A 27058-nucleotide genomic window follows, 5' to 3' on the forward strand; every position below is an offset into this window, starting at 1 on the left:
TTGAAATTGCTGTCTGACATCGTGAAATACTCTCGCTTCAGCCCATATAGTTTCATGCAGTTCCGACAGGTGGCAGCACTACATGTAAGTAGCCTTCAAATGGCGTCTGTAACCGAGGTGCGTTCCAAGCAGAGAGCAGTCATTGAGTTTCTTTTAGCAGAAAACCAGAACATCGCAGATATTGATAGGCGCTTGCAGAATGTTTACGGAGACCTGGCAGTGAACCAAAGCACGGTGAGTCGTGCGACCCTGTCCAATCCCCTGTATGGCGGCTGACCGCACACAGCTGTGAGTTCTGCGGTGTTAGGCCTTGCAGACACTCTCATTCGAGGTGATCGAAGGATTTCAATCAAACACCTTGCTGGACAACTGGACGTCTCTGTTGGTAGTGCTGACACACTCGTCCACCAGTTGCTGTACTCAGCGGTGTGTGCCCGCTAAGTTCCTCGCTGCCTAACAGAAGATCATAAAGAGCAAAGAAGGACCATCTACATCTACATTTATACTCCGCAAGCCACCCAACAGTGTGTGGCGGAGGGCACTTAACGTGCCACTATCATTACCTCCCTTTCCTATTCCAGTCGCGTATGGTTCGCGGAAAGAACGACTGCCGGAAAGCCTCCGTGCGCGCTCGAATCTCTCTAATTTTACATTCGTGATCTCCTCGGGAAGTAAAAGAAGGGGGAAGCAATATATTCCATACCTCATCCAGAAACGCACCATCTCGAAACCTGGACAGCAAGCTACACCGCGATGCAAAGCGCCTCTCTTGAAGAGTTTGCCACTTGAGTTTGCTAAACATCTCCGCAACGCTATCACGCTTACCAAATAACCATGTGACGAAACGCGCCGCTCTTCTTTGGATCTTATCTCCTCTGTCAACCCGACCTGGTACGGATCTGTGCAGAACTGCGTGCGCGTTACGAGGCTGATCGTGACATTTTTTTGACGAACATCGTCACAAGCGGTGAAATACGGGCTCATCACTTCGAACCGGAAATGGCAATCGAAGGAGTGGCACCACACCATCTCTCCTCCGGAGAAAAAATTTAAAGCCGCACACTCAGCCGGTAAAATCGTGGCAACTCTGAAGGGGTTATTCTGTTTGATGTCCTTCCTTATGGTGCAACGATCAACTCTGAAGTTGAAGGAAATTGTAGAAACGACGCCACAAAAATGCGAACGAACTCGTACTGCATGACAACGCTTGGTATCACACACGTCTGCATACCCGAGAGGAGATCATAAAACTTCGTTTGACTATTTTTTTCTGATGCACCCTACAGCCCGGATCTCGCACTTTCCGACTTCCATCTGTTTGACTCAGTTAAGGTTGTACTCTGCGGGAAGCAATTCGTCGATGATGAGGAGATTATTGATGCAAAAAGACGTTAGGTCCGACGTCGACCAGTAGAATGGAACCATGCTAGCACACAGACCGTCCCAGTAAGATGGCATAAGGTCGTCGCACTGAACGGAGATTATGTTGAAAGAGCCAGACGGCCACGGCGTACTGCAGACAGCCTTGTTTGGAACCTTACCGCATCCACTGGAAGAGTTTTCTCGAGACACACAGTCTACAGACAACTGAACAGACATGGTGTATTCGCCCGGAGACTTGCGAGGTGCATTCCACTGACCCCTGGTGACAGGAGAGCCCGTAAAGCCTGTTGTTAAGAACGCAGTACATGGTCATTGGAACAGTGGTCCCAGCTTACGTTCACGGACGAGTCCAGGTATAGTCTGAACAGTGATTCTCGCCGGGTTTTCATCTGGCGTGAACCAGGAACCAGATACCAACCCCTTAATGTCCTTGAAAGGGACCTGTATGGCGGTCATGGTTTGATGCTGTGGGACGGGATTATGATTGGTGCACATACACCCCTGCATATCTTTGACAGAGGAACTGTAACAGGTCAAGTGTATCGGGACGTCATTTTGCACCAGTATGTCCGCCTTTTCAGGGATGCAGTGGGTCCCACCTTCCTCCTGATGGATGATAACGCACTGTCCCACCGAGCTGCCATCGTGGAGAAGTACCTTGAAACAGAAGGTATCAGTCGAATGGAGTGGCCTGCCTGTTCTCCAGACCTAAACCCCATCGAGCACGTCTGGGACGCTCTCGGTCGACGTATCGCTGCACGTCTTCAAACCCCTAAGACACTTCAGGAGCTTCGCCAGGCACTGTTGCAAGAATGGGAGGCTGTACCGCAGCAGCTGCTCGATCACCTGATCCAAGATATGCCAACCCGTTGTGCAGCCTGTGCACGTGTGCATGGTGATCATATCCCATACTGATGTTGGGGTACATGCGCAGGATACATGGCGTTTTGTAGGACATGTGTTTCGGGACGGTTTTCTCAACTTACCACCAATACCGTGGACTTACAAGTCTGTGTTCCCTATGTGCCTATGCTATTAGCGCCAGTTTTGTCTAGTGCCACGTTGAGTGGCACCACATTCTGCAATTATCCTTAATTTATGAGCATGACTGTATTTAATGGTGTAAGGAATGAACCGGCGGTCGGTATGAAGAAGTATGGGGTAATTCAGATATTGAATTGAAAAAGCACTTTCACTCAGTCTTATTTAGATCCGCCACCGATTTCGTAAGCGGCCCTTCCCGCCGGAGGTTCGAGTCCTCCCTCGGGCATGGGTGTGTGTGTTGTCGTAAGTAGTGTGTAAGTCTAGGGATCGATGACAGTAGCAGTTGGTCCCTTAGGAATTCACACACATTTGAACATTTGATTTCGTAAGTTTATTACTCCGTGTCGGGTACAATTACTTACTAGTACTGTAACAGATTATGTCAAGTAGCGAACAAGAAGCGCAAACACGGTGATACAGTGACGCGTCCTTACCGACTCACACGCCTTACACACAGATTGCGACTAGGTCGCGTTAGAGAGGCATGTGCCGTGACAGGCTTGGGTAAATGGAGAAGGGAGGTTACTTAACTGTCGAGGCCTTAGCGGACGCTGCGTCTTGCCGGGACCAGTGCTAGGGAAACGAGGGCACGTTGAAAACGGCGGGCCGGCCGGAGTGGCCGTGCGGTTCTGGGCGCTACAGTCTGGAGTCGAGCGACAGCTACGATCGCAGGTTCGAATCCTGCCTCGGGGGTGGATGTGTGTGATGTCCTTAGGTTAGTTAGGTTTAATTAGTTCTGAGTTATGGGCGACTAATGACCTCAGAAGTTAAGTCGCATAGTGCTCAGAGCCATTTGAACCATTTGAAGTTCTCCTGATCGACCCGTTCCATGAAATTGTTTCTCTGCCAACGACACAATAGTCTCCATCTTCTTTTATACTTGTGCGTCCGCCTCTCAGACATCCATATTACATAGGGATGTCCGGATATTTTTGGTCAAATACTGTGTACAGTTTCGGACAGGGGTGTTGGGGACTTATGAAATGTCAGTTGTACGTGCTACCTGTCATTAGTAAACTTCTCTAAGCTGGGAGAGCGGGAGGGAGTATTGGCAATAAAAACCTGTGAAGGCGTGTCGTGATTCGTGCCCCAAAGCTCAGTTAGTAAGATCTTTGTCTGCGAAATCACGGGTACCACTATCGACTTTCGATCCGGCATGTAGTATTAATCTGTCAGGAAATTAATAAAATATTCACTGCTGTGGAATAACGCGATATAGGAGCCATCCTGACTTTTGCTTTAGTCGATTTAGGAAAATTACGAAAAACAAATCTGGACGGACGGGAAACTATTCTATTATCCTCCCGAATACGAATCCAGTTTCTTATCGCTGAGCCACCTTCATCGGTGAAATTTCAACAGATTCACATGTCTTAGAAACACATTTTTTTATGTTAGCTAATGCGTAATAAAGGTAAAACTGCTAAGGACCCGAAGATTGATTCGAACACCACAGTGCCTTAATAGGCACGGGTGCTCGTGGTGCTTTGCTAGGCACGGTCCTCGCGGAGGTGGTATGTCGTTGTCTTCCTTCGACCTTTAAACTGACCTACCCGGCTATTTATAGGAAGACCTACAGTTTAACGTGGATTCCAACCCACGGTGCGACTCTGTATTTTTGACAGTAATTTCCAGAGGTGAAAGAAATGAGAAGAGAGAAATACAGATCCTAGGACTAACCGGAGATCTAATCCAAGATCTTTGAATGCATAGGCAGCCTGTAATAATTACAGATGATCTCTGTTATAGTAACAGATTCGTTCTCCTTACAGTGATAACATTAGCAATATGTTCCTAGTAGCGGTTTTTGACCATCAATCACAAAACACCCTCACGGCCATGCAAAGATCAGTCGTTTTGTTCCTGCTGTCTGTAAGATCTTTCCAAGAAGAACGAGACGGCAAAACAGAGATATGTATATATTTATCTCTCGAATAAATCATGCTTCACGGAGAAACGTGACCCGCTTCATCTCGGTAACTGCTGTTCGCTACCGGTGCGGATACACCAAAGCCCAGTAAGCTGTCTGTATTCTGCGGTAGCTCTCGGGAAGTATGATTCCTCGCAGGAATTTCGTGTAGAAACGAGTTGATGAAAATACAGTTTTGTAGAAAGTGTAACAGTCCAACTAGGCCTGATACTCGCTTTAGTAGTTTGATTTTTGGAGCACTCTCGTGCTACAGAAGGTGTCAAAACTAGATAGTTATGAGACTATCGACGAGAAACAACAAATATATATCTCCTAAAGAAATTTGGGGGAAGCCTAGCAGAGACTGATACTTTAGTTCACAGTACCAGAAGTCAATGATTGTAAGTCATCATCAGTTTTTCGTTTGGCACTTCGTTTGACACAGTGAGGTTGCACAGAAACGGAGTTTAGATGCAGTCAATAAAAGAATATCCACACATTCCCGTAGACGGGAACTAAATTCAACAGCTAATAAAACGTTGTAAAACTACGTAGCCATTTCGGCTATTGCTGTATTTACAAATTAAATAACTTTAGCGAATGTGCTAGATTTGCAGACATAGTGTTAGTCAAAAATAAACTTGCTTCTAACCGTCTCTAATATCCTGAACACATTTATCTATACCATATTTATATATATATATATATATATATCTTAGATAAGGTTTCTTAGCATCTTTCTTCGTTAGGTTTGAAGGGCCGTGTGTTACCTACAAAATAGATTTGAGTTGGCCCATTGTTGTGTCAACACGCCAATAACCTGTGGACATTCACGCTCTAAGGAACATTTATGGAATGAGGAATTCTGCAATAGCATTAACGGTTCCTGTTCGTATTTTTTAAACTATGTCCACCAGACCAGCTAATGGGTCACACTTTTGCGTTTCCTTTTTATGTTATAAGCTAGGTAAGAGAAAGCGGCATTTACTCGTTTGTGCTGGAAACAAATTCATGAGAATTTCTGTAGCTAGTTAGCTCACAATACTGTTGCTATATACTAGGGGTTAAGGAGGGTAATTTGTTGGTGCTTTAGATCGTCTGCTAAATCTTCCTGTTATATCGTGCTTCATAGTAGCCTCTGAAGGATATGCCTTTGACAGTTAACTATTAATGTTTAGACTAGTGAACCAGTGTTACATCATTCTAGACAATGATTGTAACTGCGAGGAAAACGAGAAAATTCACTATTTCAAATTCCTACTCAAGGAAAATATTTGTACAAACTGGATATCCAGTAGGGATAATTTCGTCCCTAGCAAGCATTATGTAGAAAGCAGATAAAACATAAATAAATAACTACGTAAAATTATAAACCAGAAGTTGAGAGGTAATCACTGGAAAATTTCAATAATTATCGCTGCATGTCTTCGGAAAATGTATGAAAATGAAATTACTTTGCTCCACAGAGCGAATATTAAGGATTTTCTACGCATTTTTGGTATTGTGAACATTCATAAATAATGGTAAAGCAAGATAGGGAGGAGAACAAGTGTTTGTGGCTGTGAAATACAATAAAACAAGGCTAGATTCTGCATATGTGGTGACTAATGAAAATTTGTCGGGCTGAGACACGGACTCGGATCTCCAGCTTTTGGGGAGCAGTCACTTTAATGAGTGAGATATCTGAGCACTTCTCCAGGTCAGATCAATACTTTCTTTGTCAGTGAAGTTGTTCTCGCTGTAGTGTTTTGAAATCACAGGTGGCAACATCAATGACAATGAAAGTTTGTATCAGACTTTGAGGGGTGCACATAAAGCTTAATGCTTAATGTGATTACTCGTGAAAAGTTGGAAATACAGGTTCGAGTCTCGGTCAGGCATAAAACTTCCTTAGTTGCGACATATTTCTTACACCGCGCATTCAGTGTTGCTGACTGGTGTTCTCTAATATCATTCATGTCAGTACATCGACACTGATTTCATTCCCGCCGATCCATTGATCCATTCATTTTATTTCAGTGAATGTAATTCAGTAGAGAGATTTTGCAGTTCATTTGGTAGCATAGAATTGTAGTAAATAAAAGATTTTAAAGGAAGCTCAGTTTCCCCTGCATGTCGATCAAAAAAGTTAGCGGATGTGAGTGAAAAAAGAAAGAAAAAACTATGTTCGAGAGTGTCATAGAGCCGGCCGAAGTGGCCGTGCGGTTAAAGGCGCTGCAGTCTGGAACCGCAAGACCGCTACGGTCGCAGGTTCGAATCCTGCCTCGGGCATGGATGTTTGTGATGTCCTTAGGTTAGTTAGGTTTAACTAGTTCTAAGTCCTAGGGGACTAATGACCTCAGCAGTTGAGTCCCATAGTGCTCAGAGCCATTTGAACCATTTTGAGTGTCATAGAAATTTTCAGTGAACTGCAAGCGAGCGTTATGGAAATATATGTCCAGGACGAACCGTAAAATATATTGCTTCCTTCCCCATACATCTCACATAGTGACCAATGCAGCACCATTATGGATATTCGGGCTTACCCTGGGGGTTACCAGCAGCCTTACTTCCCACGCGCCATCTGCAATTAGAATAAAAATGAGAGAAACGTTGCTTTTACAGCGGCATGGTGGCTTTAGACTAAAAACGTAGATGTAGGATGACCAGAAGCTTCAATTGCGTTTTATGCGGACGTAACACCGGAAAAATGAAATGATTCGATATTATTTGGTTTCTCGAAAATTCTAATTAGTGCCGAGCGATGTTGTGCAGTATTGGAAAAACATACATTCGTATTCAAAATGCGTCGACTTATGATTCACATTCAGCGACCCTGATTAAGATTTCCCGCGGTTGTACTAAAGCATGTGGACTGATTCCTTCAAGTGACTGCCAACTCTCCCCTCCGCCCTCAAACTGTCTCTCTCTGTCTCTCTCTCTCTCTCTCTCTCTCTCTCTCTCTCTCTCTCTCACACACACACACACACACACACACACATTCTGTTCAGTGCAAGCTAGTCTGCCGTTTTCAATTATCTCGATACAGACGGAATGACACATTCTACCATTACTTTCTCTGGTTGACGGATAGTGTAGATATCTAGGAAGGAATAGTACTTGCTCAAGATCTGTGACGAAGCTTCTATACCCAAATAAACTCAGCTGGGGAAGAAAGTAGTGTTCATCTGCCCTTGGCACGAGGGGCCCTTCTGTGAATAGAACTGTAGCTTTTTCACCTATCACACGTAGGGCAGTGTATGTCACGGTCGTGAACTGCTCGACGAATCCTGGCCAGTCCAGCGGTATCGGGGTCATCCGCGACGGGTGCTCTCGCTGGACCTGGAGAAATGTGGCTGCACCATCCCTGTAGGCTGACCGGATCCCGAGCGAAAGTCAGAGATCGCCCGCCGAGCCAGTCGGGCGAAAGCGCAGCAGCGTGCACCACTCTGCTTACAGCCACCTGATCTGTCCTTTACGAGCGATTTCTCACCCAGATAAAACAGGGACTCTTTGCCGGGAGGAGCCGGCACGAAATTCAGTACAGCACTCAGAGTTAAAACTTCTGTGCTTTCTCGAAGCCTCTGTATCCTTTTTAACAGAGTTGTGACGAGGGCTCTGATCCTTTCGCTTTCACAGGAATGTCCATCATGTCCCCCTGGTACCTAGAGAGTCGGTGAGAAAACTGCAATTCGTATAAACCTATTTTCGCCAGACTTCTGTTGTACATTGAATGTATTCCCAGTTGCGAATACGGAAATTGTCAACAGTATAATGGAATGACGACAGCAAAAATTTGTGCCAAACCAGGTCTTGAACCTTGATTTTCCACTTATCGCGAGCGGCTACCCGACCACGACTCACGACCAGACCCAAACTTCCATTTGCTGTCAGCCATGTGTCTACAACCTGTACTCTTACATCAATTATGTGCATTCCCTTACAGGGGAGACATTTTACTTGAAAGTCGTTTGTCCGGTGTCGGCGGATAAATACGACATTGCCGTGCCTGTGTTATTCAGAAATACGATGGAAAGTTCTTTGGGACATTCATGCAAATCCTAAGGAACTTTGCATCGTATTTCTGAATAACAAAGGCAGACCAGTATCGTATCGAAGAGTTCCATTGGTTGTGTTAACCCACTGATATCGTCCGATAGTTCCGAATTACTTCTACTTTACATATGAACTGCTGATCATTGCCAGCATCGTCCATAAGACACTCAGTGCTTGGTACAGAGTCACTCTGATATTTTCCATGTGTTATAGTCTTCAGTTAGATGCATCGATGATGTTCCTGGATTTTTCTGATGTCTTCCTCCTACCTTTTATTATATAAGTATATTCGACTCGTCTTTTCTCACGTCTCCGAATTTACAAAAGAACTTTCTTGAAATTCTCTCTCTGTTCACTACCACTCGTTTGTATAGTTACATAATTTGTACACTTACATTTCATTTTCAATGTAACCATAATAATGCCATCTACTCCGGTCTCTTCCTTGATCAGTCTGTTTTTGTTTTGTGTTCCTCAGTATTTCATAAATGCAGTTACCTTTTGCTCAATGAACAACCATCAGTTTTTGAATGGTTGTCGCATTAAAATTCCACATCTTACTGCTATAAATCAAAACTCGTAATACGCACTGATTGTAAACCTTCCCTTTTCAGTCACATCGGAAGTGTAGTTCTGATAAACCTATTTGTTTTACCAAAAGTATTTGCCCATTTGTGTTCTTATGTGTATTCCTTTTGCTATCCAAACACTCGCCATACTCAACCGCCCTAGATACAAATACTCATCAACTGATCCCCTGACTACAGTGAGTGGCAATAAGTGATAAGGCACAGAACGTGATGTTACGAGGGCTATTTTATTCAATCTCCGATCAGTCGCGGAATTAAAACCACAATAAAAACCAGGTGAAGCTTTGCGCCATTGTGTTGCGCAGCGTCTCTAGAATGCCTTTCTATCACGTCACGTCGCTCTTTTCAGTTCTGAGCGCACACTGAGCACGTAAAGATGCCTATAAAATAGTCTCCTGCCAAATGGGAAGTTCTTTTGACAGATTCCGTCTGATTTTATGCAACTCACATAAAGTATCTGTCAGCAGTTTCCTTCGTGACAGTGCTCGCCCGCACACTGCAGGGACAACGAAGACGCTCCTTCTGTGTTTTCGATGGGAAGTATTTGCTGACCCACCATACAGTCCGGATGCGGCTCCCTCTGATTTTCGTCTTTTCACTCACATGAACAGCTGGCTATGGGGACAGCATTTTGGCACAGACAACAAGCTCCAGACCAGCTTAAGCAACTGTCGGAAATCACAGGCGGCAGCCTTCTATGACGAGTGAATTGGAAGACTGGTAACATGCTGCTAAAAATTATGTGGAGAAGTAGCTGAAAGGCATAGCTAAGGGTTGCAAATAAAACATTTTCTCTGTTGGTTCCGTTTCGTGGCCGATCGGATTTTTTTTTTAAGCCCCCGTCCTAATGAGCCTCTTCTTCGAGAACTTCCAAATTGCACTCTAATGGTGAGGCATGGACTCTATCAGGTTTTGGAATCTTTCTGGAGAGATTCTGATCCAAACAGCTTGCAGTGCCACCCGCAATGGTTTTTAGGTAGTTGGTGGTGAGTTCATCGAGCGTGAAATTTCAACTGGCGTAATAATTGGTGATCTGAATGGCCAAGCCGTGGTCGTGAATTCACTGGAGTGTTCCTCAAGTCACCTGCGTGCAAGCAAAGAGCGGAGACATGTTACATTGTCATGTTAAAACATGCCATGTCCAACAGGGCACTCTAATGACTGGAATGGATGCACACTGTCTGCAAGGATGTCCACTCAAAGCGCTCTGTCATCCGTCCCTGCAGTCAGACAATGGGGTCCGTCTGCGACCATTTGAACAAAGCCCAGAACATAACTGAGCCATCTCCTGCCTGAAGTCAACGTTGTTAACATGCAGGATGCGTAGCATCACGCGACATTTTCAAGCACACATTAGTTCGGTAAGAATGAAACATGGATTCAAAGGACCTTGCTGCAAGCCGTCATTGTTTCATGGCTCAGTGACGATATTCGCGGCTTATATCAGTGATTAAGCTCTTTGTTGAGACGTCAGCAAAGGGAAGCAAGTCAAAGATCCACGCACTGCCCTACTGACGGCCAAACGCGTTTCAGTTAGTATCCCGTCTAGTAGTTTATGCTTTGCTTTACATCTAAGATGCTGTAGTCTCTGTAGCTTTAGGAATATCTTTACAGTGACTGTATACCATTAACGGTTCATTCCATCACGAACTGTTAAACTAAGTACATATCTATACAGTGCATGGTCAACAACTTTTTTAAATTTTAGCCATGGTTCTCCTCTCTGGAGCTAAATATTTTGAGTTTCTTCTTGAGGTAAGACATTGCTGCCTCTCCACATATAAATCTTTCTACTTGTTTTAATTGCCCGCTGGACTTTGGTAACCAATGTTGCTCCACCTGTCTCTTGGGCACTGGTGTCAGTTTCTGTGCGAACATCCTCAAAGAGGTCGGGGCTGTCTGTTGCTATTAATACAGTTCCGTCATGAGTGGACTTCTGTTCTAGGTAGTCTCAGACAAAGCATTAATTTAATAATTTTGCGCAGGGTGCCTTGTCACGCTCCCCAATTGCATGACTGTAATTATCCCATTTGATTGTTGAATGATTAAAGTCTCCTCCAATAATTAACGTATGACTGTAATTACGAACTAGCCTACTGAGGCTTTCTCTGCAGCTTTAGGTCACATTAGGAGGTGAGTCGGCAGAAGGATCCATTTATAATTGTATGCCCACGCCCGATACTGAGTCTTGCCCAAACAATCTCTCATGCAGCTTCAATTTCTGTCTTGGCGGATTTTAGTCTACTGCGATAAATACGCCAGCTCCATGTGTCATTAGCCTATTCTTTCGAAATACACTTACTCCTTCCACAAAAATCTCACTGCTGTCAGTTTCAGGTTTCAACCATCTTCTGCACCAAGTGCTAGGTGAGCTACACTACTTTTTAGAAGCGCTTCAAAATCCGACTCTTTGTTGCATATGGTTACGTTGTTGATAACTAGAATTAGGAGGGTAGACATTATTTTGCTGTTGCACTGATAGTTACGTGTGTACTACAGCTATCCTTAGATGGACTGCATGGAGAGTGGCCCGATCTAAAAGACTCTTGCGTGCACCCAACAAAGTCAGCTATCTGGGTAGCTGCCTCTGATACGTAGTGCGCACCAGATTCACTTTGGGGGACCCAACAACTCTCAACCCTATGGCACAAGTCGTTCTCCCAACGTGTACCACACTCTGCACTTGGTTGCACCCAGTTGTTCCCTCAACAGTTGCCGGAACAGCATCTTCAACATGTTGAAATAGGCCTCCAGGCACACTTAGTGTACATGATTTTCCTTCCCGTCCATTGCTGCCATTTCACTACGCCGTACCATTCCTCGCTGTACGCTTGAACTGTCAACGATTAGACCCCTACACTCCTGAATTTGCCCCTCCTTGACACGTGATGCAGCACTACTTCAGTTTCAGTGAAAGACAGCACCTCGGACTTGTTGGTTATGGGGATGGGTGTAACTCTCTGATTTCTTTGTTTCTTTATCCGCTGTACAGGCGCCTAGACGTATCATTGACACGCTACTCACAGTCAAGTGGACTGGTAGTGATGGATCCTGTAGTTTCACAAGTGTGAATAGTACTTGAGATACATTTGGTATCTCTGGTGCATGACTCTCGGTAGCCCTCCCAACACACTCGTTTGGCATCAGCTTCCGGTCGATTGACAGTAGTCGGGAAGATTTCCAGGTGATTACGAACAGCAACTAGCTCATGTCGGGCCCGAAAATAGCATACGCAGGCGGGGTTTGTATTGTGACTGGTGCAATATTTTACAGAATAGCAAACAAATAACTAAGTTTACTCTTCCTTTTTAATATGGGTCTGTTGTGCTGTAAGTATTACCAGTACAATTTTGAACTGAATCGAGTAACAGCCAAGACGAGCGTGCATTACAACAGAAAATCTTAGTATGAAATTTAATGTCTGCAATGTTTTCTAAGTTATGGTAACTAACAAATTAGATAAATGCAGACGATATACCCTCATGTTAAAGGGGAAATCTAATGTGACACGATGTTGTTTGCATAAAGTAACTGTACATCACAAACGCCGTTTTATTACGAACTAAATTGTGCACAACACTCACAACTTACGAAAATTCTCGAAAATATACGTTTACGAGCGTCTGAAAATTCTCAAAAATATGCCTTTTTTCACATATAGAATGAAATTAGTGAGCGATTGTTTTTCAAGGAGGATATTGTAGCTAAAAGTTTTTAAAAAGGCGTAAATTAAGTTTACAATGGACGATGTAGTACGATCTGGTTCGCAGCACTCACCAATACTCGGAAATACACAATATATCATGAATCTTACGAGTACTGATACAATCACTGAAAGATTATGCGAAAGCAGCACGAACAGTAAAATCTTAGAATCTAGAATTTCGAATCGGTCAACCCGCAATGTGTTGCCGTGCTCTCTACACATCTGACTGTAATCGACTGCTCAAATTTCGTGTCTATACCAACGCCGAACGCTCATCTTAAAATGGGACAACCATTCCCGCGACTTTCGGCCATGATTTTGAGGCCTACCCTGGAACTTCCGCTGTTAAATTTATGGGAATGGCATACGGAAGGAGACAGTTGAAACTCCAGTTGGCTAGTTTCAGTACTCCACATCCTTACATAAAGACAGGCCGCTTCCCTTTCCCTCGTTGTACATTCAGAGCTACCGACCTTCCGTAATGACCTCGATATTAGTCTCTGAACTGCCTTCCTTCCTTTCTACTCTAAAAGAAATTCTTTTCCCTTCACTTCTACTAACGTTCCTCCGTCACCGAAAGATACATTTTCGTGTTATCATCTTACAGCTAATTTGTTGCCATGTCCTAGTTCTGCTGTCCGCAAAATTAAGTTTTGAAAATTCTTTGTCATTTTTAGTACTGTCAGCCATAAATTTCAATCAGATATCAATGGGGATGAAGTCTATGATGTTGAAATTATATCTGCAAAATTCGTCTACAAATATTGAAGATGCAGTATAATGAATACGTTGTGACAATTAAAAAGGGTAGTCAAAGCAGGGTTATTTTCTTCCCGTGAGGAGTAACGTTGATTATTAGGTCTTCCGAACACGTTTCCAAGTCTGATTCAAACTTTCACTGTCCCTGAGGTCTTTTGATTGTAGTGTTGAAAGATCTAAGTCAAAATAAGACCCCTAGAGTAGACGACTTTCCCTCAGAATTATCGATATCCTTTGGAGAATATACCACGATAAAAATATTCGACTTGATATCCAAGATATGTAAGACCGGGCAAATACCCTCAGCCTTCAAAAGAAGGCAGCTGCTGACAAATATGAATATTACCGTCTTATTATCTAATAAGTCATGGATGCAAAACACTGACACGAGATCTGTATAGAAGAATGGAGAAACTGTGATTCTTGAGTTTCTCGCGGCGTATTTGATAATCAAAATATCCACGGGTGTACTGCCGGTCTACAGTGTCCAATGGGCACAATATTTCGGCGATCATACATGTCGCCATCATTAGGTGAACTGACGGGGAGCGCCAAAGATGACTTCGGTTTGAGGAAGGCTGTCGTGTACCAGATTCCGTGTCAATGTGGCAAGTCGTATATTGGTCAGACGATGCGTACCGTCGAGGATCGATGCCGTGAACACCAGAGGCACACTCGACTGATGTATCCGAAAAAGTCGGCGGTCGCTGCACATTGTTTGTCGGAAAATCACGCTATGGAGTATGAACGCACGAGGATTCTGGTACAGACGTCGAGATACTGGGACAGCGTTGTTAGAGAGGCCATCGAAATTCGCACCAATGACGACCTCATAAACCGTGACTGTGGCTATAATCTTAGCAAGGCTTGGGAACCAGCGATTGGGTTAATCAAGAGTAAATCGAGCAAACGTATAGTTGTGACGACCACGGCGGACAGAGCCATCACACCGACGTCATCTCAGACGCCGTCGCAATCTGCTCCACCGCGCGACCGTGGCGCGGGGCGCGGACAGCGGAGGGAGCGCACCGCGGGCGGAGGGTAATTAAATCTGCCGCCGCCGCGACCGAACCCAGTTCCCTCTGAGCAGCCATAGCGTACCGATCTCCGTGCCGGCACGTTCACAGGAGCTCAGTCCGTCAGTTCCCTGATGATGGCGACATGTATGATCGCCGAAATATTGTGCCCGTTGGACACTGTAGACCGGCAGTACACCCGTGGATATTTTGATTAATGGAGAAACAGGTTGATGCCGATCTCGGGAAAGACCAGTTTGGGTTCCGGAGAAATTCAGGAACACCTGAGGCTATACTGACCTTTCAACTATCTTAGATAGGTGGAAAAAAGGAAAACTACGTGTACAGCATTTGCAGCTTCAGAAAAACTTTAGAGAATGTTGAATGAAATAAACTCCTTGAAATGCTGAAGGCAGTAGAGAGAAAGTACAATGAGCGAATGGTTGTATAGGATACAGTTTCTGCAGAAAGCAGACTGCAGCTATAAGAGCCGAAAGACATGAAATGGAAGCAGTGGTTGACAGTGGAACGAAGCAGGGTTGTAGCCTATCCCCCGTGCTATTCGTGCGTTAAGCAAGCACTAATGGGAACCAAAATATGAATTCAGATATAATAAATAACGGGGTATCTATAGGAAGGACATACGGCCACCTCTTACACATTGAAGCGCTAAAGAAAGTGGTATAAGCATGCGTATTCGAATACAGAGATATGGAAACAGCTAAAATACGGCACTGGGGTCGGAAAAGCCTACGTAAGGCAGTAAGTATATATCAGGAACCCGGTAAAATATCAAATCTCCGACATCGGTGCGGCCGGAAGAAGATCCTACAAAAACGGGACCAACGGCGACTGAAGAGAATAGTTCAAAGCTACAGAAGTACAACCCTTCCGCAAACTGCTGCAGATTTCCATCCTGAGTCGTCAACAACTGTCAGTGTGCGATCCATTCAACGAAACATCATCTATAAGGGCTTCCGGAGCCGAAGGCACACTCGTTTACCATTGATGACTGCATGAGACAAACCTTTAGCCTCGCCTGGGCCCGTCAACATTGGTCTGTTGATGACTGGAAAATTGTTGCCTGGTCGGACGAGTGTCGTTTCAAATTGTATCGACCAGATGGACGTGTACGGGTATGGGGACAACCTCATGAATCCATGGACCCTGGATGTCAGCAGAGGACTGTTCAAGCTGATGGCATGTGCAGTTGAAGTAATATGGGATACCTGATACATTTAGAGACGACTGACAAGTGACATGTACGTAAGCAGCATGTCTGATCACCTGCATCCGTTCATGCTCATTGTGCATTCCGACGCATTCGGCAATTCCAGCAGGACAATGCGACACAACACACGTCCGGAATTGCTACATAGTGGCTCCAGGAATACACTTCTGAGTTTAAACACTTCTGCTGGACACCAGACATGAACATTAGTGTGCATAACTGGGATGCCTTGCAATGTGCTGTACAAAAGAGATCTCCACCCCCTCGTACTCTTACGGGTTTATGGACATCCTCCCAGGATTCGTGGTGTCAATTCCCTCCAGCACTACTTCAGACATTAGTCGAGTCCATGCCACGTCAAGTTGCGTCACTACTGCGTGCTAGGTCGGTCTTACACGATATTAGGCAGGTGTACCAGTTTCTTTGGCTCTTAAATGTATTAATCATGTCACAACCGTTAACAGCCATTATGACACTGCGCCAGTGCAGGACGAAGGCGCAAGAAAACAAGGATGACGTAATCGGTATCACAATATTACGAAATAGTGATAATGGTAACAATATTTTAAAAATAACTTAGTTTCGTCATCGAAACGGAATCCAATCTCTTATTTTTACCCCTTAGAAAATGTAATTATACTTCTTAGGAGGTAATTACTCCCAGATTAGAAAGCAATGGCCTGGAGTCTACACGGAATGACTTACCGGAGAGATGGTTATCCCCGCCACTGGCCGGCGCGGTCTGCAGGCGTCCCTCCATGGCGCGCAGGCGCGTGTGCAGGTCCCGGGTGTGCATGAACAGGAACAGCGTGCTCGACACCGCCATCAGTGCCACCAGCTCGATCGTCCTGCAACACACACCGTCCACGTCAGGACGCGCTCACTCTATAGCAGGCAGAGCAGCGCTGCCACGTCTACATCTACACACGTTCTCTGCAAACCACTGCTAAGTGCTTGACAGAGTGCACTTCTCATTGTAAAACTTTAGAGAGATGCTTCCCGTTCCATTCACGTATGGAGCTCGGGATGAATAACTGTTTAAATGCTACTAGGCGCTCTGTAATTAATGTAATATTGTCCTCACGATCTCTAATGAAGGGATAATCAGGGGGCTGTAGTACATTCCTTTAGTTATCATTTAAGACCGTTTCTTGAAACTTTGTAAGTGCCTCGAGATAGTTTTCAGTGTATCTTCAACTGTCTGCCAGTTCAGTTTCTGCAGCATCTCTTGTGACAGTCTCCCACTGGTCAAACAAACGTGTAACCATCCGTGCTACCCTTCACTTCATACGTTCAATATACCCTGTTAGTCCTATTTCGTACAGCAATACTGACCAATATTCTAGCGTGGGTCGAACGGCTGATTTGTAAGCAACCTCCTATTTAGCCTTGTAGCATTTCCCTAGTATTCTACCAATAAACCAAATCTGCCACCAGTTTTACCTATGAACGAGCCTGTGTGATCGTTCCATTTCTTATCCCTGTAAAGTTTTACACCCAGGCATTTGTATGAATTGACCGATTCCAGTCATGACTCGCTGATACTGCAGTCATAAGAAACTACGTTTTTTCGTTTTGTGAAGTGCACTGTTTTACGTGTTTGAATAAGTAAAGCAAGCATCTAGTCTTTGCATCACTGATATCTTGTCAATATGGATGTCAAAGATACTGGACGGCAGTATAGTGACTGCTGCCCTTCTTCTACACCGGTGTGACTCACGCTTTTTTCTAACCGCTGGGCACAGTGTTTATTTGAAGCATCTTCAATATTATATGGTTAGAGGAGGGGCTAACTCCGCCTAAGATTTGGTACAAAATCTGACAGGGTTCCATTGGGCCCTGGTGCTCGACCAGTCTCGAAACATTACGATAATCTCAGGAAACCGGATGCAAAGTGATTAAAAATTATTAGACAATTTCACAAGGCTATATTGTTGCCAGTGCAATAAAGGGAATAAAAAATTTCAAGAGTGGGATTAAAATTCAGGGCGAAAGGGTATTAGTGATAATACTCGGTGATGACATTGCAACCTTTAATGAAAATGAGGAAGAAATACGAGATTTGTTGAGTGGAATGAGCGCTGTAATGAGCACGGAATTGAGAGTAACCAGAGATAAAAATAATGAGAAGTACCAGAAATGACACCAGTGATAAACGTAATATCAGATCTGGAGATCGCTTAGTTCCCGAAGTAAAGGAAATTTGCTACCTTGGAAGCAAAATAAGACGATGCAAGAAGGATATAGGAAGCAGGCTAACACGGGCAGATGAAGCATTTCTCGCTAAAATAAATCAGTCAGTTTCAAATCTGGGCCTTGAGCAAGAAATTTCTGAATATGTTTTCATTGAAAACAAATCATGGACTATGGAAGGATCGGAAAAGAAGACAATCCAAGCATCTGAGATGTGATGGTACGGAAGGATGCTAGTAATTCAGTGAACTGATAAAATAAGGAAACAAGAGGTTCTCTGCAGAATCGTCAAGGAAGCGAATATCTGAAACCACTAGCTAGAAGAACGGACGGGATGTTAGGGCATATGTCAAGAGTTGAGGCCACGTATAAATAAGATTACAGCCGAGAAAATGCGTGGAAAGCAGAGTGGGGGATCAGATGCAGTAGCAAAATCATATAGTTTGGAAATGATATAATTATCATTCAGTCATTGATTTTCCCATTCCCCAACCAACCAAATCGTGTGACTAGGGCATCCCGTCGAGTAGACCGTTCGCTGGGTGCAAGTCTTTCGATCTGACGCCACTTCGGCGACTTGCGCGTCGAGTTGTCCCATTTAATCTCTATGAGACCTTGGGATTTCTAGGTTTACAATACACAGACATTGTGCCTACGGTTCTTCTTCCACTGGTTGAAACAAAGTAAAAGATGCAAATCTTCAAACCCTCCTCCTGTACACTGATGGCCCAAAACATTTATGACCACCTGCTTAGTAGCTTGTTTGTCCGTCTCTGGAACGAAATAATTACTGATTCTGCGTATCAGGTATCCGACAGCTTGTTGGTAGGTTTGTGGGGATATGAGGCATTAGATGTCTACGCACAGGTCATGTCATTCGTGTAAATAATGGGCCGCTGAGTTGCGTACGCCGTGATGGCTCCCGATAGCGACCCAGGTGGGTTCCATAGGATTTACATCAGGCGAATTTGGTCGCCAAATCATCAACGTGAGTCCACTATAATGCTCCTCAAACCACTGTAGCACGCTGCTGGCTCCGAGACACAGACAGTTATGCTGCTGAAAGATGACATCACTGTCCGGGAAGACATTAAGCATGAAGGGATACAGGTGGTTCGCAGCGGTCGGCGTTTCTTCGTGTACTACTACGGATCCCATTCACGGGCAGGAGTATGTCTCCCATAGCATAATTCTGCTTCCAGCAGCCTTCGTCCGTGGCGCGCTGCCAGTTTCGAGCCCCCGTTCACCTCAATGACAACGTTTGTGGAGACGATCATCGACCCAGTGTAGCAAAAATGTGAGTCACCCGAAGAGCCGACATGTTTTCATTGATCGATTATCCGCCCCAATAGCTGAATGGTCAGCGTGACGGACTGCCGTCCTAAAGGGCCCGGGTTCGATTCCCGACTGGGTCGGGGATTTTCTCCGCTCAGGGTCTGGGTGTTCTGTTGTCTTCATCATCACTTCATCCCCATCCGGCGCGCGGGTCGCCCAATGTGGCGTCGAATGTAATAAGACCTGCACCATGGCGGCCGGACCTTCCCCTTAAGGGGCCTCCCGGCCAATGACGCCAAACGCTCATTTCCATTGATCGATTGTCGATTTCCGATGCTCCCGTGCCCACTGTAATCGTAACTGATGTCGTTATTTGGTAAAAATGTGAACAGGAGTGATCTGCAGCGGAATTCCTTGTTCAACAATGTACGATAAACGGTGTACTCCGAAACATTTGTACGTGCACAAGCATTGTGCTCTTGCGGCAGAGAAGCCACAGATCACCATCTGCCCTACTTTACAGAGCAGACAAGCCTTCGAACCCCACGTTCTCTGAAGAGTCCTGGACCTCCAACCATTTAGCGCCTAGTGGTAGTTTTACTGTCCTACTTCTTTCTGTAGATGCTCATGACAGTTGCACGTGAACATTCGACCTGCTTTGCTGTCTTTGAGATACTCATTCACAGGCTCTGCGTAATAACAAACTGTCCTTTGTCAAAGTCGCTTATCTCAATGGATTTCTCCATATGCAGCCCATATCTTGGCTGGGGTAATCACCCGTCCGTGTCTGCTTCGCTAACATACATTTTTTACCGCGTCACATGCCCTCAATGCCATCATGCGGCATCCAACGTGGCGGTGGGCAGTGGTCATAATGTTTTGGCGTATCACTGTATAGTAATGGCCATAACATTCTTACGTAATGCTTTCTTCTTTATGGGGTTTTAGGTTTCAGTTCATGCTTCCGAACAACCTTCATCACTGCTAATGATTTTCTTTCGCTGATTGGCTCTTTTTATTGATAACAAAAAAATGGTTCAAATGGTTCTGAGCACTATGGGACTTAACATCTGTGGTCATCAGTCCCCTAGAACTTAGAACTAGTTAAACCTAACTAACCTAAGGACATCACACACATCCATGCCCGAGGCAGGATTCGAACCTGCGACCGTAGCGGTCACGCGGTTCCAGACTGAAGCGCCTAGAACCGCACTGCCACACCGGCCGGCCAGCCGTAAAAAGTAAAAGTAACTCTGCGATCAGGCTCAAAGGGACCACTCGTTCCCAACCGGCCGCCACGTCGCACTGTCCCACATGGCTTCGTTTAGATGCGGTGCGGAGGGGCATGAGGTCAGCACACTCTCTCTCCAGGTCGTTACAGCTGTCTAGACCTTAGACAACTTCTCATTGAAGCAACTGCTCAAATAACATCACCAGGCTAAGTGCATCCCGTTCCTGCCCTCATGCGGCGCGGGGTAGCCGCGTGGTCTACAGCACCTTGCCACGGTTCGCGCGGCTCCCCCCGTCGGAATTTCAAGCCCTCCCTCGGCATGGGTGTGTGTGTTGTCCTTAGCGTAAGTTAGTTTAAGTTAGATTAAGTAGTGTGTAAGCCTAGGGACCGATGACCTCAGAAGTTTGGTCTCATAGGAAGTTACCACAAATTTCCAAATTTTTCCAGTCCTCACACCGAGGGAAATGAACACAGGTCCTCCGCATGGCAGTCAGTCATGCCGAGATGACCACTCAGTTAAGTCGTGCCCACTGTATTTGTAAACATCTTATTTGGAAGAGTAACATGCCGTAACAGAAACGTGTTGGTGTTGCATCCTGATCAAGTGGGTAGGACCACCAGACACGATTAAGCAGGTTGGCGCTCTCTCTCTGTGTTCGGGCCGCCACTTTCCTAGGCGGAGCGCGTAAGCCGTTTATCGGAGAAACCGGCGTAATGCCACGTACGTGCCGCCTTGGCAGGACATTTCTCCGCGCGCTCCACATCTAGGACAGGGAATGCGTCACTCTGTCTGGCTCTCCAAGAAAACCGAAGAGCTCTACCTCCTCACAACTTCACCTCCCCGCCCATTTCATCCCCTTAAGTAAAGTGCAGCGTTAACCTAGATTTATTTATTATTGTGCAAATGTGTCCTTAGTGCATACGTAGAAAATAGTTACGAGAAAAATAAGTATTTTTCCTTTCAAATTTGTGTATATTATTTCATAACACGATGAATTAAATGGAGTTCTACGTTAAAATAACAGTAGGCCGGCAGGCTGAAGGACAAGAATAAAAAACAACGATGAAAGAACACAATCTCTCCGTTTTATTAAAACAGTAATTAATCAGATTGTTAAGATTTTATAGAAACGTAACACCTTTTTCTTTTAGACCAAGAAAGAAAACATGTCAAAGCCTCAGATCTGTGAACGATAAATGCCCTTCTCTGTCGGCTTGCGGAGTATATAAAATTCTGGGTACATGTTGTAAGGTCTACACTGGAACTACAGAGAGAAGTGTGAATACACGTATAAAGATACGCAATAGTTTTTTTCCGACTAAGAAAAGAAGAGCAAATGCTGCAGCAAAGCATTCTCTTCAGTCAAGAAATTAGGAGGTGAGCATTCCCGGAATCACAATTTTATCTATAATGACGACCTGTTATATACGGCTATATTACAAAGAAGCCATCGACATGTGTAAACATACGCACAGTTTTAACAGAGAAGGAGAAGCGGTGCAACTGTAATATAGACAATAGCTAACAGAATCGATCGATAAGTTTCACCTTTGACAGACGACAGTTCTGTAGTTAAGTTTTATCTCTGACGAAGATTATCTCTTCCGATCACGTGTAAACTCCTCCACCCCCCTCCCCCCTTTTTATAGAATTTATAACGCTCTCCGACATCTGACCCATCAATCGGCAAGATTCAATCGAAACAGGAGCACATATGAAGATGTCCGACGCATCGCTGGACAAACCGTCTGGAAGAAAAAGTTTTATGGAACCCGATCGTACAATCAGATAAATTCACCAGGAGCCAAGACAATTGGTCGTAAAAGCTTTCGACGAATTACGTCTATATATGTCTTCTACAACTACGTAGCTCCATGATTTTGGTCGAGCCTAACTACTGGACACGAACATTGCAGAAAATATGTTATGTCTTTTTTAGAGAGCCCAGTTACACATCCTCAGGAGGCGAAGAAGCTATAAAAATTAAGGTATTACACCTGAACGTAGGCCAACAGTAGCCTACACGTATTGCGCGATGGAATAAAAAAAGCATATTTTTGACTGAAGGCGGTATTTTCGTAAACTTCCTTTGAACAGAGTGTTAATGAAAAAGGATTAATATATCCGAATCACTGTTTCAAAGAACTAGTCAAGAGATACGTCCACTACTTCATTACATGGCATTTTCCGACAGCAGTGTGCAGTCTGTGATCTCTTATGGCGGCGTTTAGGGTTACTAATATAAAACTGATGACATCAGGAAAGGTGTTTGGCGTGATGCTGCTTACGTGGCGCTACCTTCCTGAAGAAGACAAATCAGGACAGCTGTCAAGAAATAATAAATTTTTCCGAACGAATGCGAGTTTCATTATGATAAATGAATCCGGATGTACGGAAAGAGTTGCATAGTTAACGAGCAAGAACTTACCGAAAGCAAGATCCACTCCATTAATAAATATTATGGACCTTCCTTTCCGCTGCTTCATCTGAGACTAGTTCATTTTATTTCTACAAGTGGTAAAATTAACCTTCAGAAGATTCCAATCACCCCTTCTGCGTGCAGTTTCCCATCCGTCCGACTTATCAATCCGAGGTTCGAGATACAGGTTTCTAGTACTACATGTCGGAAGAAGAGAATTAAATTACTCGCTTACCGTCTTTGGCCACTTAGACCGCCGTATGCAGGATCTTTGTCCTTCCGATCTCAACTGTTGCAAAACAAAAACTATGAGTTTTTATTCACACACGCGACATAGTCTCTGTGAAAAGGCTGCAGTTCTGATTAATTTCACGCAACAAAAAACGCTCTTATCGAAGATTTGGCAACAGTTGCTCTGACGAATGTTTCAATGATGTCCGAAGTCGACGTTATCATTTATTTTTCGCATCTTGTATCCAGTATCGTCGAATCGCTTGCCGAGAATTACGCCCTGCAACTTGGGGAGAAATTTCTATAATTGGTTTTACTGGATTGCACTAGACTCTAGAACGTTTAAATAATTGTGGTCATAGACCATATAAACTGGTTTAAAAATAGTAAGAGGGTTGTACTCAATCCCCTGAGAAGCAATGACCAGTCTGGTACGCAACATTGTGACATGTTACCAATGAAGAAAGCCTGCTCAAATACTCATTCACACTATGTACCCCCCTCCAGCGTATAGCTTGCATCCAGACGATCATGCTTCTAAAAGGAAAAAGAGGCTATAACTGAGAAATTATAACTTATGAATTGTCAAAAGAAAAAAAAGCCCTTGATCACGTAAAACCTTCTCCAGTTAAAATGTACAGAGCCTCTCAGACAACTTCCGAATAGATGTTACAACTAATCCTCCATACCCCATGAGAAGCACTAGTAATGTTTGCGGGGTGATTTCAGTTGCCACCTGCTAATAGAATCCTGCTTATGTGGTGAACATGTGATAGGGGGTGGATTAATGGTTCTCTTGCTCACATGCTCTGTACATTAGCGGATAGTGATACGCCTATACTACCCCTTTAACTGAGACGGAAAGGTAAATTTTACGTGTGACCAGAATGACAAAACTAATCCATCTTTCTTATGGATCACACTCTGCCTTGTAAGTGAAAAATTGTTCCCCCAGTTTTATTATACTGTATTTATTACGCCGTTTAGTGTAACCTCTTAACCTAGAATGAGGAATGTCGTATACATAAGTGGTACTCAACCTTTTTCATATCAGCGTTTCCTAGCAGCCTTGGAATAGTGTTCAGCAACCCTTCCCCGCTTTTCTTCTCTCTCTCCTCATCACAATACCACAAGTCTCCCCAGGTAATACACAGTCAAATTGTACTTTGTTTAAAAACCTTATTATGTACGTAGTACTACCGTAAGCATCGCTTTAAAAGCACGAAAGTTATGATTAAAACTGTAATTATGATAAATTAAATTTACTGTAATTCGTAACCAAAAAAATATTTTTAATAATCTCAAATAAGTTGTTCAAAGTTCACTTTTTACACTAAATTATATTTCCACAATACTGAACATGTTTTTAATAAAATAATAGTAAAATAAAGGATGCCATTTTTTAATTTGCAATTTTTAAAAGCCTATAATTAATTATGAAAGTAACCAAAAACATATTTTAATCAGCTGAATAATTAAAAACAGGGAAATTTGGATACATTAATAATGAAGCCCTAATGGGATAGTATTTTTGGAAAGAATAACTAATTCAAACTTTGATTCCTATTTGATAGATCTGATATATATGTAGAATGTTAGCCGGCCTGTGTGACCGAGCGGCTCTAGGTGCTTCAGTCTGGAACTGCGCGACCGCTACGGTCGCAGGATCGAATCCTGCCTCGGGTATGGATGTGTGTGAGGTCCTTAGGTTAGTTGGGTTTAAGTAGTTCTAAGTTCTATGGGCTGATTACCTCAGATGTTGAGTCCCTTAGTGCTCAGAGCCATTAGAACCATTTTGTAGAATGTTAAATGAAACGTGCACAATCTTTACTGGTCTCAGGAAGCTACTATATAAAGCAGTAACGGAGACATTGAAATAGTTGTAATAATAATAATAATAATAACAGTAACGTATTCACAAAATTGACATGAATCTACATCATCAGTGGCTCATAAACAAATGCCAAGTTCGTGATATCTCTTTCCACCTTTTTCAGTCGTAGTCTAAGATGATCACTTTCACATAACTGCACTGTGTTTCTCTCCTCTGTCACCAGGTTAAAAACATAAAACTGTTAGAAAAAGCATTTATAAGCATTTCATATTTGTATGTCATTTTAAGTCCTTCTGGTCTCATTTTTAAATTAAATGGTATCAGAAATATCGTTTTAATCAATTATATCGGGTTTAGCTGTCTATCTAGCTATCTACAAAGGTGATCATTAAAAAGATGCATAGTATCATTGGCGGCCAAGTAACTGTTACTGAATGCTGCACTATACTTCAGAGTGACTCAGCTATATAATACTATTTTTCAGCATACTACCAAACCTACGAAGACAACGTTCGGGACGTTCTACCAATCATTCAGTTCGTCGGCGATAGAAATCCGCTTCACGGTCACAGAGCTGTTGTGAACGTCCTCATGGTTGGAAAATATCTCCCTCCCTCTCTCTCCTCCCACCAGACGTTCTTCCTCGATTGCCTTGGCACTGTCGTTTGTGGGAGACGTCGATGGCCTCGATTCTCGATCAGCATTACCCACGTCTGTGCGGTCTTTGTCTAATTGTAGGCACCATTTCACTACTGCTGGTCACGACATTACATTTGTTCCATATACTGCCAGAATTTTACGGTGAATCTGTGTGCAGTTTAGACGTTTTGCCCACAAGTCTCGTACTGTCTCGCGTACTTAATCTTTGGGGTGCGTTTGCAATTCCTACAACATTTCATTTGTTCCCTGTGATCTACCAGGTTTCTCAAAATGCACCACTCGTGTCGTGAAAAGGTCTTAAGAAAATTAAACACACGTTCTTTTTGTTTGTCAGTAATTGAAAAGACAATCAACAAAGCAAAAACACGACGTCCGACCCCGCCGCCTTTTTTCAGAGTGGCGCATTTCGCTGCAACGTTCCCTCGACATCATCACTGTACGATCAGGTCACTGATGCCATATTTTTTAGTTTTAACCCTTATCTTACTCTCTCTCTCACTCTTTCTTTCTCTCTTCCTGTGTGTGTGTGTGTGTGTGTGTGTGTGTGTGTGTGATGCATGCAACAGTGGGATCTAATTAAAAGCAGCGCTGTATTACTGTTAAATAGTTGCGAGTTCTGGGAAAGCTAAGTGTGGGAGGTGGGAGAGGATAAAGCAGAGCGCTGTTGAGGACAAAGAAATTGCGTCCGGCGTTCGTATGCATATCGCGGATGAGATTTCACGGTCCGCATTGTATGATTTTTTTTTTTTTTTTTTGCCGCCGTGAACTATTCCGCTGTATAGTCGAGACCCGAGAGAAAGGTAGCGATGGACGAGTCACTCCCCGTCGGCGTTTCCGCGTCTGCCAGACGTGTAGCCCGGGCCGGAGAAAGGACGGGCAAAGTGAACGGAGCAAGAGCACGTGTCGTGAAAGCGGCCTGTCCACCTGCAGCTGACCCTCTACAGCATCGGCCAGGCCACCACTCCAGATGGTACTGCACTCTGTGCGGCCTGGGATGCATCGAGCATAAGGCACTGCGGCTGACGCACGGACTTTGCATTTCTGGAAGCAGGAGATCGAACACAGAGTTAACTATTGTTTAGAGCTCTTCCTTAATTTTTTTCCTTATTTACTGCTACACTACTGGCCATTAAAATTGCTACACCACGAAGATGACGTGCTACAGAAGCGAAATTTAACCGACAGGAAGAAGATGCTGTGATATGCAAATGATTAGCTTTTTAGAGCATTCACACAAGGTTGGCACCGGTGGCGACACTTACAACGTGCTGACATGAGGAAAGTTTCCAACCGATTTCTCATGCACAAACAGCAGCTGACCGCCGTTGCCTAGTGAAACGTTGTTGTGATGCCTCGTGTAAAGAGGAGAAATGCGTACCATCACGTTCCCGACTTTGATAAAGGTCGGATTGTAGCCTATCGGGATTGCGGTTTATCGTACCGCGACATAACTGCTCGCGTTGGTCGAGACCCAATGACTGTTAGCAGAATATAGAATCGGTGGGTTCAGGAGGGTAATGCGGAACGCCGTGCTGGATCCC

General features: G+C 44.2%; 1 protein-coding gene across 1 annotated transcript in view; it reads right to left on the reverse strand.

Moving 5' to 3' along the window:
* Nucleotides 1-27058, reverse strand: part of LOC126252307 (heparan sulfate 2-O-sulfotransferase pipe) — a 293570-nt gene that overhangs the window by 186656 nt on the left and 79856 nt on the right. Inside the window, exon 2 of the mRNA XM_049953189.1 lies at nt 16379-16521. Within this exon, the coding sequence (XP_049809146.1) occupies nt 16379-16521 (143 nt within the window). The remainder of the gene's footprint in view (nt 1-16378; nt 16522-27058) is intronic.

The sequence above is a fragment of the Schistocerca nitens genome, chromosome 4, assembly GCF_023898315.1.
Source record: "Schistocerca nitens isolate TAMUIC-IGC-003100 chromosome 4, iqSchNite1.1, whole genome shotgun sequence".
Lineage (NCBI taxonomy): Eukaryota > Metazoa > Arthropoda > Insecta > Orthoptera > Acrididae > Schistocerca > Schistocerca nitens.